Source organism: Scleropages formosus, chromosome 9 (genome assembly GCF_900964775.1).
Source record: "Scleropages formosus chromosome 9, fSclFor1.1, whole genome shotgun sequence".
Classification (NCBI taxonomy): Eukaryota; Metazoa; Chordata; class Actinopteri; order Osteoglossiformes; family Osteoglossidae; genus Scleropages; species Scleropages formosus.
The window spans coordinates 14,040,280-14,051,038 of NC_041814.1; the positions used below are offsets into that span (position 1 = coordinate 14,040,280).

Consider the following 10,759-nt stretch of genomic DNA (forward strand, 5'->3'; position numbering starts at 1 on the left):
GGAAGTGGCAGCAGGACTGACGATGATCGACAGGGAATACAACCAATGGTAGAGAAAAGAACCTGTACGAGGCAAAAAAAACCTCATAAACAGAGAAAGGAAAAACACAAGCTTGTACAGGGAGGCAATGCTCTGGTCTTATGAAAAGGGCGTTCTATATTTCAGTTTCTGTGATATAAGCAGATCAAGAACGAAGTCAGTATCATAATGATTATAACCATCGGCATCGGCTAAAGTCCAAGCCGAAAGAGACCGCGGTTCAAATTCGCTGCCCTAGTATCCGCAATCAAAGTAATCACCCTAAATTGCTCCCGTAAAAAATATTCACCTAATTAAACCGGAAAGTAATTACGAGTAGGTTAATAAACAAACCCGAGAATGAACGTAAATAAGCGCAACTGACATAAACCACAGTTTTTCTCGCCGTGGAGTTGACCTGCCAGTGGGCGGGACTCAGACTCTGATTGGTCACTCAAGTGTCCATCAAAGGTGTCCTCGAGCTCCAGTCTTGCGGAACATTTCTCAAAGTTAAATTACAGTGCGGTTCTGGAGGCAGAGAGGGAGCAGAACTGGTTTGACCTGTAAATACGCAGCAATAACAGCAACCATGTCCGTCCTCTCCTTGTCAGGATGGTTAGACCTCAGCAGTGTTTTAATCTTTCTCTTTGTGCTTTTGATACTTGTGGACCTAATTAAAAACAAGGCTCCGAAAAACTTTCCTCCTGGACCACCGTGGTCCCTGCCTTTTGTGGGAGATCTTTTCCGTATCGATTCAAATAGAATTCATCTCCAGGTAGCAGAGGTACGTGCGTTTTGTCTCTAAATGAATTAATGCAGCCGTTAAAACCAACAGATTCACAAGGCAGGAGGAGGAGGTGAATTGAGCGGATCGTCGTTTTGCTGTGAGATTCTGTTGCGGCTCCTTTCGCTTCTAGTTCTGAGGACAGAACGAACACGGCGTGTTGCTGTTTTTCCTTCGATTTCTGCTGTTGCGCTATTTCTATTTTTCAAACTTCGTAAAAAAGAATAATAAAGTCCGACTAGTACGAGGAACGGCTCAAGGTTAGAGCTGCTGCCTAAGTTAGACCCACAGGTTTGAGGTTCGAATCCCACCTGGCCTGTACATTCGAAGTACTTACTTGTCATTAGTGTTTTGTAAAATTACCTAGATGTATAAATGAGTAAATAAATCAATTATTAATACTTACAATTAGGGGGTGCGGTGGCGCAGTTGGTTGGACCACAGTCCTGCTCCCCGGTGGGTCTGGGGTTCGAGTCCCGCTTGGGGTGCCTTGCGACGCACTGGCGTCCCGTCCTGGGTGTGTCCCCTCCCCCTCCAGCCTTACGCCCTGTGTTACCGAGTAGGCTCCGGTTCCCCGCGGCCCCATAATATGGGACAAGCGGTTCTGAAAGTCTGTGTGTGTGTACTTGCAATTATTAATTGTAACTTACTGGGAGAAAAGTACAAGTTTAATTAATAATTGTGGCTATTGGAAAGTATCCTACCCATGTTTTTATTTATCAGTAAAATATATTCATTTTGCTGTGTGTCACTCATTCCCTCCTCGATGTAAAAAGGCATTATAAATGTTAATGTCTTTATTATTACAAAGATATCAGTGGAATAAAACAGGTACAATATATGTTGATCGCAAACAGCTGTTGCCTTCATTGTTTCTCCTTATTATTCTTTAATTTTTAACAGCTATATGCTGGATGTGATTAATTTTTTACTTTAAAATAGAGGTATAAAACATAGGACTGTATAAAAATCAGTGAAACAATGTATAATACTGGACACATTAAGTCAAAATGAGTTGAACTTTGAAGTAACTAAATAAATAATATCACAGACCATTAGATTTAAAGATGAGTACCATTACGTTTTATTGTGAAAGGGGTTTGTGCTCGACTTGTTAAAAGAGGGAACAAATAGCAGATACTGTAATATACTGAATGTAAAATGATTTTTATTACATGTAAGGGACAGCTGGTAATGAAGTGGGTGGAGCTGTTGCCTTTGAACCCAAAGGTTGCAGGTTTGAATCCCACCCCCAGCTGTAGTACCCTTGAGCAATGCACTTACCCTAAATTGCTGTAGTATAATTACCCCGCTGAATAAATAGATGTGACTGTCAGTTGCTTTCAAAAAAGTCTTGGTTGAATGTGATGTCATATCAAGGGAAGCATCTCATACATTTTTTTCTTTGAAAAAATTGGAGATGACTCATGTAGCACACTAGCAAAGGATTTTGTGCCTGCCTTCTGCTTGTCTTAATACAGAGATTTGATGAGAATTACCAGATTGTGGGTATTTGTCACAAAATTTACACACCGCCAGCAGAATATTCCTGGCACACCCACTTTCGATCCCTTACAGAAACAGCAAAACCACACTCACAGTCAGGTACCAGGGAACACGTGAACTTTGGTGATTGTAGGATGTTGTCCTGACAGGAGGTTGGAACTTAGAATCATGTACCATTCACACAGAGCTGCCAATTGTCTACCCTTTTCACTTGTACACTTTTTCACTTGTTCCGATTTTGTATGAACATTACAATATTTCTGTATATGAAGGGGGGGACACGGCAGCGCAGCGGGTTTGGCTAGGGCCTGCGCTCTGGTGGGTCTAGGGTTTGAGTCCTGCTTGGGGTGCCTTGCGCCAGACTGGCGTTCCGTCCTGGGTGTGTCCCCTCCCACTCCAGCCTTATGCCCAGTGTTGCCGGGTTGTGCTCTGGTTCGCCGTGACCCCCGCTTGGAACAAGTGGTTTCAGACTGTGTGTATGTATTCGAAGAAGCCCACATAACTCACTGACATAATTTTTCAGTAAACATATATAGTTCATCAGTAATTACTGTGTTGAGTTTTTGTTTTGCTTTTTCTAGTTTGCCAAGCAATATGGAAATATTTTTAGTATTCGACTGGGACAAAGGATGGTTTTCGTAAATGGTCTGAAGCCTGTGAAGGAAGCCCTGGTTGAACACGGTGAAAACTTTGTTGATCGTCCATCATTACCAATATTTACTGATATTATCCAGAACAAAGGTAATATTGTTTCTCCTGATGTTGACTCATATGAACAAGCATATAGTTAAGCAATTCTTATGTAAAGCTTGGGAAACTTAGTATATGTAATGCTGACTGCGTCTCTTATTGAGCCATTTGTCATTCACATTCATTTTCATTCAAAAGGCTAGAACACACACACACACACACACACACACACACACACACACACACTTTCTGAACCGCTTGTCCCATTCGGGGTCGCGGGGAACCAGAGCCTACCCGGCAACACAGCGCGTAAGGCCGGAGGGGGAGGGGACACACCCAGGACGGGACGCCAGTCTGCCGCAAGGCACCCCAAGCGGGACTTGAACCCCAGACCCACTGGAGAGCAGGACCCGGTCCAACCCACTGCGCCACCGCGCCCCCCACTAAGGCTAGAACAGTAATATTAAAAATCTCTGAACCTGTTCCATCCACTAACGGACTATAAATGGATGCCAGATTTTAACAATGATACTGAAATGCTAACTTGAAAAACACTAAATTAATACAAATGTTTTAAAGGTTTGGCTGCCACCAATGGGTATCAGTGGAAACAGCAAAGAAGGTTTGCTCTCCATACTCTGAGAAACTTTGGACTGGGGAAGAAAAGTCTTGAGTCACAGATCCAAGTGGAATGTAGGTTCCTAAATGAAGTCATAGGGAACACTCAAGGTATGACTAAGACCTGGAAACAGGTACTGCTCTTTTAATTTAGATTTTTTTAATTTGTTGTTATCACTGACTGCTTATACTTTGATCATAAAAACTCCCATAGGTCAGCCATTTGAACCTCTTTCCGTTGTTAACAATGCTGTTGCCAACATCATCAGCTGTGTGGTGTTTGGCGATCGGTTTGACTACAGCGACAGCTACTTCCAAACACTGCTGAAATTAATCAATGAAGTAGTTTATCTGGAGGGAAGCATTTGGGCTCAGGTAAAGTACCTCATTTTACTTGTGTGTAGTTTTTCATTGATTTTAGGAATTTTATTTGTGTTGACACTTAATCCTGTCTCATTTATAAGTAATTTATAGAAATAAAAGTTTTCTGAGGAATTTACTGTTTTTGTTCTTTAGTTGTACAACATGTTTCCATGGCTGATGCGAAGAGTACCTGGTCCACACAAAAAAATATTTTCCCACTTGAGAATTTTGACTGACTTTGTAAAGCTAAAAATTAAGGAGCACAAGGAGGACTGGGACCCTTCAACTCCGAGAGACTACATTGACAGCTTCTTTTCTGAGATGGAAAAGGTAATATTAGAGAAGTAACCAGTTGAATTGCAGAATTTTTTTGCATGAAGTGAAATACAGTTACTTATCTGTTCTGCTGGTATCTGTTCTAATACAGAACAGAACAGAACATAATTTGTCTTTTTTTTTTTTTTTTTTTTTTGTCCCTGAAGTGGAAAGATGATGCTGAAGCAGGTTTCAATGAGGACAACTTGTGTTACTGCACTCTGGACCTGTTTGCTGCTGGGACAGAAACAACATCAACTACACTGAACTGGGCTTTGCTGTATATGATTAAATACCCAGAAATACAAGGTTGGTTTTCATGTTGCAGATAAGTCTACTGAAAGCTTGGCACAGTTATAAAGTTCTGTTAAGCATGGTCTACAAGATGAGAAATATCCATGTATTAACCTACTTTTTCATATTATATTTAATCAGTGACTAATAGAAATTATAGAGAATTTACGACGATAACTTTTCATATTATTTGAATGGTGTTGTTCATTCGAGATAAAACTGGATCAAGGCTGATAATTTTAAGTTTAATTTACCAGACATATACAAGTGGTGTCAAAGAATGGGTTTTAAAACTCATTAATGTTATGCTGTAATACGAACAAATGATCAAGATGTCCCAGCTGTGAAGTTTATACTCTCAAGATACAGGTACCTTTTCAGTTTCCTTATTAAAATTCTATTTACTCTGCTACACATTTAGAGAAGGTACAAGCAGAAATAGACCAAGTACTTGGACCCTCACGTCTGGCAACCATGGCAGACAGAGCCAATATGCCCTACACTGATGCTGTTATTCATGAGATACAGAGGATGGGTAACATTTTACCACTGAATGTGGTGCGTTTGACGACAAAAGACACCACACTGAGAGGATACACAATTCCAAAGGTAAGGTTTTTTTTTTTTTTTTGTTTCTTACATGTCAAGATCTTTTTCAGACTTTATATCCTGTACATTATAAACAATGTTAGAACAGTGTTAATTTTTTTTTTAAATTTTAAATCTAAATTGATACTTTAATGGGTTTGGGGCAGCTGCTAAAGTAGTGGTTATCACTACTGCTTTTCACCTAATGAATGGTTGCTGGTTCAAATCCTATCTTTCGTTGTAGTACCTTTGAGCAAGGTTTTACCCTAAATTGGTCCGGTAAAATTACCCAGCTGCAGAAATGGGTGATAACTGTAATTACCTTAACACTATAAGTTCCTTTGGTGAACCGCGTCAGCTAAATGGATAAATGTAGAGCAGCAGTAGTAAATGTGTGAGGTTTCTTGCACTCTATATAATGTCATAATTGAGGCTTGAGAGACCTTTTATTTTTTCCAGGGTACTATGGTGGCGGCAACATTACACTCTGTGCTTTTTGATGAGACTGAGTGGGAGACTCCTTTCACATTTAATCCTGGCCATTTCCTGGATTCAGAGGGGAAGTTCAGAAGACGAGATGCCTTCTTGCCTTTCTCAGCTGGTAGTATATTACATGTGCAATGCCTTACTGATGAAATCTGCCTTTCCTGTTCTATATTTTACTGTGAGAAAGTTTGAAATACAGACATGGGCCGCTTATCGACGGGGATAAGTTCTGAGAAATGCGTTGTTAGGAGATTTCGTCATTGTGCGATCATCATAGAGTGTACTTACACGAGCCTAGGTAGTATAGCCTCGATCATAGAGTTTACTTATAGAAGCCTCAATGGCATATCCTCGATGCAGTCAAGAGAGGCGGTAAACACAAGATTTGTGACGCTGCTTCCAGCGTAACACAGCATAGTGTTTTACAGGAAACTTTTTCTAAGTAGGAAGAGTACACTGTTAAATAACGAAGAAGTACAGTATAGTAAATACATAAACCAGTAACATAGATGTTTATTATCATTATCACTGTACATAATTGTATGTGCTATACTTTTATACAACTGGCAGCGCAGCAGATTTGTTTGCACCAGCAGCACCACGAACACGTGAGTAACACATTGCGCTACGACGTCGCTAGTCAACAATTTTCAGTTCCATTATAATCTATTGGGACCACTGTCGTAAATGCGGTCAGCCATTCAGTGAAACGTCGTTTAGTGGCGCATGACTTTATACAACTCACTTCTCAGATGTCCTACTGTGCTTGAAAACAACATCAGTGATGATGACTTGGCTTCACAAATGGAAAGTACATTCAGAAGAATCTATGTCCCTGTGACAGCACAATTTAATAAAATTTTAAAACTCAGTTTTTATAGTATTGTTCAATATACTTGCTCAGTAAACAGTAAAAATTACGTGGCATGGAAATAGGAGTATAGTTCTCAAATGTCATGTTGTCTTTGTTTCCTTAGGCAAGAGGGTGTGTCTTGGGGAGCAGCTGGCACGAATGGAGTTGTTCCTGTTCTTCACCTCCCTTCTTCAGCGGTTCACATTCTCTCCACCCCCTGGTGTGGAGCCCACCCTGGAGTCCAAAGTGGGAGTCACCCACAGCCCTATACCATACAAGTTGTGTGCTGTACCCCGTTGAACACAGCAATGGCCTAAGGAAGGGTTTTTGCTGGAAATTTGAAAATGTTCCGATGCCACATTGAACTAATTTCCCGAAAGTGTACGATAAAAAAAGGAATAGAGTGGTGTAGGCATATGTATCCCATGGAAGTGCATAAGGTGGAGTTGTAACTTAAGTTACAATGTCATGTTACCTACTTCAGTAACAGGTGTTTTGGGTGTTTGCTTTTCTCATTGGGGGCAGGGGTGTGAAAATTAAGTTGCTATTATCACAAGGACCAAAACTGAATACATTTTAACAAATGTTCTAATTTTTCTAGGAGATGTATGATAACATATCTCATCAGTGTGAGTTGATAACTTATGCAAATTTTCAGGCACAAATTACATTTGCTACTAACTCAGAACTCTTGTAAATGGAGCTTCAGTTATACAAACCCCATTTCCAGGAAAGTTGGGACACTTTCTAAAACTGCAACAGAAACTCAAAAACTGTGATTTGTTCGATCACTTGAGTTTTTATGTAACTGATAAAAGTATAGAGAAGACATTTTCAGTGTTTTCACTTACAACACTAATTATATTTTGTAAATATAAAAAAAAACAAAAAAATGTTATGCCTGCAACACTCAAAAAAGTTGGGACAGAGCCAAAATAAGACTGAAAAGGTTACAGGTAACACTGTTCTGGAAGGTTCCACAATTAGCAGTTTAACCAGTAACAGGTGAGGTTATCAAGATTGACTATAAAAGAATGCGTGTGACCATCGAGCAGTCAGGTGGTATTGTTTGAGAAACAGTCATGCTACCGTGATGGACACAGCCCTATGGGCTCGGGAGTACTTTGAAAAATCATTGTCACTCATCACAGTCTGCTGCTGCATCAAGAAATGCAACTTGAAATTGTATTATGCAAAGAGGAAGCCATTTAGTAATTTTGCGCACAAACGCCGCCGAGTTCTCTGGGCCCGAAGTCATCCGAGATGGACCGAAAGACTGTGGAAACGTGTTATGTGGTCAGATGAGTCTCCGTTTCAGCTTGTTTTTGGGAAGAACAGATATCAGATTCTACGTGCCAAAGATGGAAAAAGACCATCCAGACTGTTACCAACAAAAAGTGCAAAAACCAGCCTCTGTGATGGCATGGGTGATCTGCCTATACGTGAAGATAACATTGATTTGGAGGCTTATATTGGAGTTTTGGAGAGACGTATGCTGCGGTCAAGATGACGTCATTTCCCAGGAACTCCATGTCTATTGCAGGAGGACAATGCTAGGCCTCACTCTGCATGAGTTACAACAGCGTGGCTTTGGAGGCATAGAGTGCGTGTGCTTGACTGGCCTGCCTGCAGTCCAGATCTGTCTCCTATTGAAAATGTGTGGCACACCACTAACTGTTGAGCAGCTCAAGTCTTGCATACAGCAAGAATGGGCAAAATTCCACCTGAAAAATGCAACAATTGATTTCTTCAGTTCCCAAACGATTACAAAGCGTAATTAAAAGAAAAGGTGATGTGACCCAGTGGTAAACATGCCTCTGTCCCAACTTTTGAGTGTGTTGCAGGCATCAATTTCTACATTTGTTTATATTTAACAAACTGAATTAAGTTCATCAGTGAAAACACTGAAAATATTTTCTTTGTCCTTTGTCTGTTAAACAAAGGTTCAAGTGAATGAACAGATTACAGTTTTTGTTGCATTTTTAGAAAGTGTCCCAACTTTTCTGGAAATGGGGTTTGTAAAATGTGAAAACACAGACTGCTATAATATTTATGTGGAATTGTTTTACTATACAATTCAAAACATTTATCGGAGATAAAATGAACAGCCTGTGTCCTTACTGACAGCAATTCCTGCTAATTCTTAATTCACATTTCTAGCTTTTAAATTCAAATTAATGACTACATATAAAATGTATGTTTAGCCAGGTAGATTCTTCTTGCGAACATTTGTTGTTGGGAAATATACAACCCATGATGTTTAAGTCTGTAGAAGAATATAAGATAAAAATCCTCAAATAGGGTTATGTAACATTTATGAAAACTATACAGTTCTTTCCTCCACAATGATCTCACAGAAAAAAATGTGGATAATTTTGACAGTCACCATAATATGGTGTTTCATCTGTAATATGAATACATGGAACAAAACACAGACTTCTAGAATATTTATTGTACATTTGATTTTCCACTGGCTGCATTAATCTTTGTATAAAATGACAAAAGTGAAAAGAGTATGATTATGTCACAAATAAACATGTATGAACAATACACTTCCAGTGGAATGTTTAAAAGAAATAACCTAGCAGCAACTCTCAGTAATATGCCATTTTGTAGTCTGGACATTGAACTCGACATTTGACAAAGATTAACCTAACCTGGTGGCTGTGACAACCCAGAGTACCTGATCTAATATGGTGTTTCATCAGTAATATGAATACATGGAACAAAACACAGACTGCTATAATATTTATGTGGAATTGTTTTACTATACAATTCAAAACATTTATGAGAGATAAAATGAACAGCCTATGTCCTTACTGACAGCAATTCCTGCTAATTCTTAATTGAGATTTATAGCTTTTAAATTCAGATTAATGACTACATATAAAATTATGTTTAGCCAGGTAGATTCTTCTTGGGAATGTTTTTTTTGGGGGAAATACACAACCCATGGGGTTTTAGTCTGTAGAAGAATACAAGATAAAAATACTCAAATAGGGTTTATGTAACATTTATGAAAAATACACAGTTCCGTCATCCACAATGATCTCACAGAAAAAATGTGGATAATTTTGAGAGACACCATCATCCTCCATGTTACAACACCAGGTGTCTAGGGGTAGCAAGAGTGGAACATCAACTGAATGGTAACCAGTAGTAACAAGGGCCCAGCAAAATGACACATATAAGAACCAAGTGCTCAGTGTAGTTTCCTTTACAGTAGAAACTGAGGCAGATGTTCAAGTGACTTTGTACAATATTTACAAAGACACTTTCCAGAGGGAAACGGAATTACAACAGTTAGAAAGCAACGAACGTAGAAAAACTATTTATCTAGTAATACTACCCAAGCTATGGAAAGAAAAACAAAGGGCTCTTGAGCATCTGTGACACCCTAACTAAGGTATTGTATTTTTGGCTGTTGTTGGATACAACGGGTGGCACCTAACTCTTCCCAACCAGACAGTAGCACAACCTGTGTTGGACATGCAAGGCACGTGACAGATTCTCACAAGTTCTTCTTCCCCAAGGCAACAACACCAAGATAAAGTAATTGAAGTCAAGCAGGGTCTGGGGTACAATAAGTGAACAGAAGCCATAAGCAACACTGCCACTGAAAACAAGGCAAAGTCACGCTCTGAGACATAAATCTGAGCATCAGTGGGCAAATAGGAGGGTTTTAAAGTGGCGGGACCTGGAGGTGATTGGTGCAGATGGAGGAAGTGGCAGCAGGACTGACGATGATCGACAGGGAATACAACCAATGGTAGAGAAAAGAACCTGTACGAGGCAAAAAAACCTCATAAACAGAGAAAGGAAAAACACAAGCTTGTACAGGGAGGCAATGCTCTGGTTTTATGGAAAAAGGGCGTTCTATATTTCAGTTTCTGTGATATAAGCAGATCAAGAACGAAGTCAGTATCATAATGATTATAACCATCGGCATCGGCTAAAGTCCAAGCCGAAAGAGACCGCGGTTCAAAACCGCTGCCCTAGTATCCGCAATCAAAGTAATCACCCTAAATTGCTCCCGTAAAAAATATTCACCTAATTAAACCGGAAAGTAATTACGAGTAGGTTAATAAACAAACCCGAGCTTGAACGTAGACAAGCGCAACTGACATAAACCACTTTTGCCAGTGGGCGGGACTCAGACTCTGATTGGTCACTCAAGTGTCCATCAAACGTGTCCTCGAGCTCCAGTCTTGCGGAACATTTCTCAAAGTTCAATTACAGTACGG

General features: G+C 39.8%; 1 protein-coding gene across 1 annotated transcript; it reads left to right on the top strand.

Annotated features, from left to right (window-relative positions):
* The first annotated feature begins 527 nt into the window (after positions 1–527).
* Positions 528–7,351, top strand: LOC114911251 (cytochrome P450 2J2-like). The gene is made up of 9 exons (XM_029254652.1): positions 528–802; positions 2,890–3,049; positions 3,578–3,727; positions 3,831–3,991; positions 4,133–4,309; positions 4,462–4,603; positions 5,010–5,197; positions 5,636–5,777; positions 6,640–7,351. Exons 1-9 carry the CDS (start codon positions 608–610, stop codon positions 6,813–6,815), a joined length of 1,491 nt encoding a protein of 496 aa, XP_029110485.1. The 5' UTR covers positions 528–607; the 3' UTR covers positions 6,816–7,351.
* Positions 7,352–10,759: the final 3,408 nt, after the last annotated feature.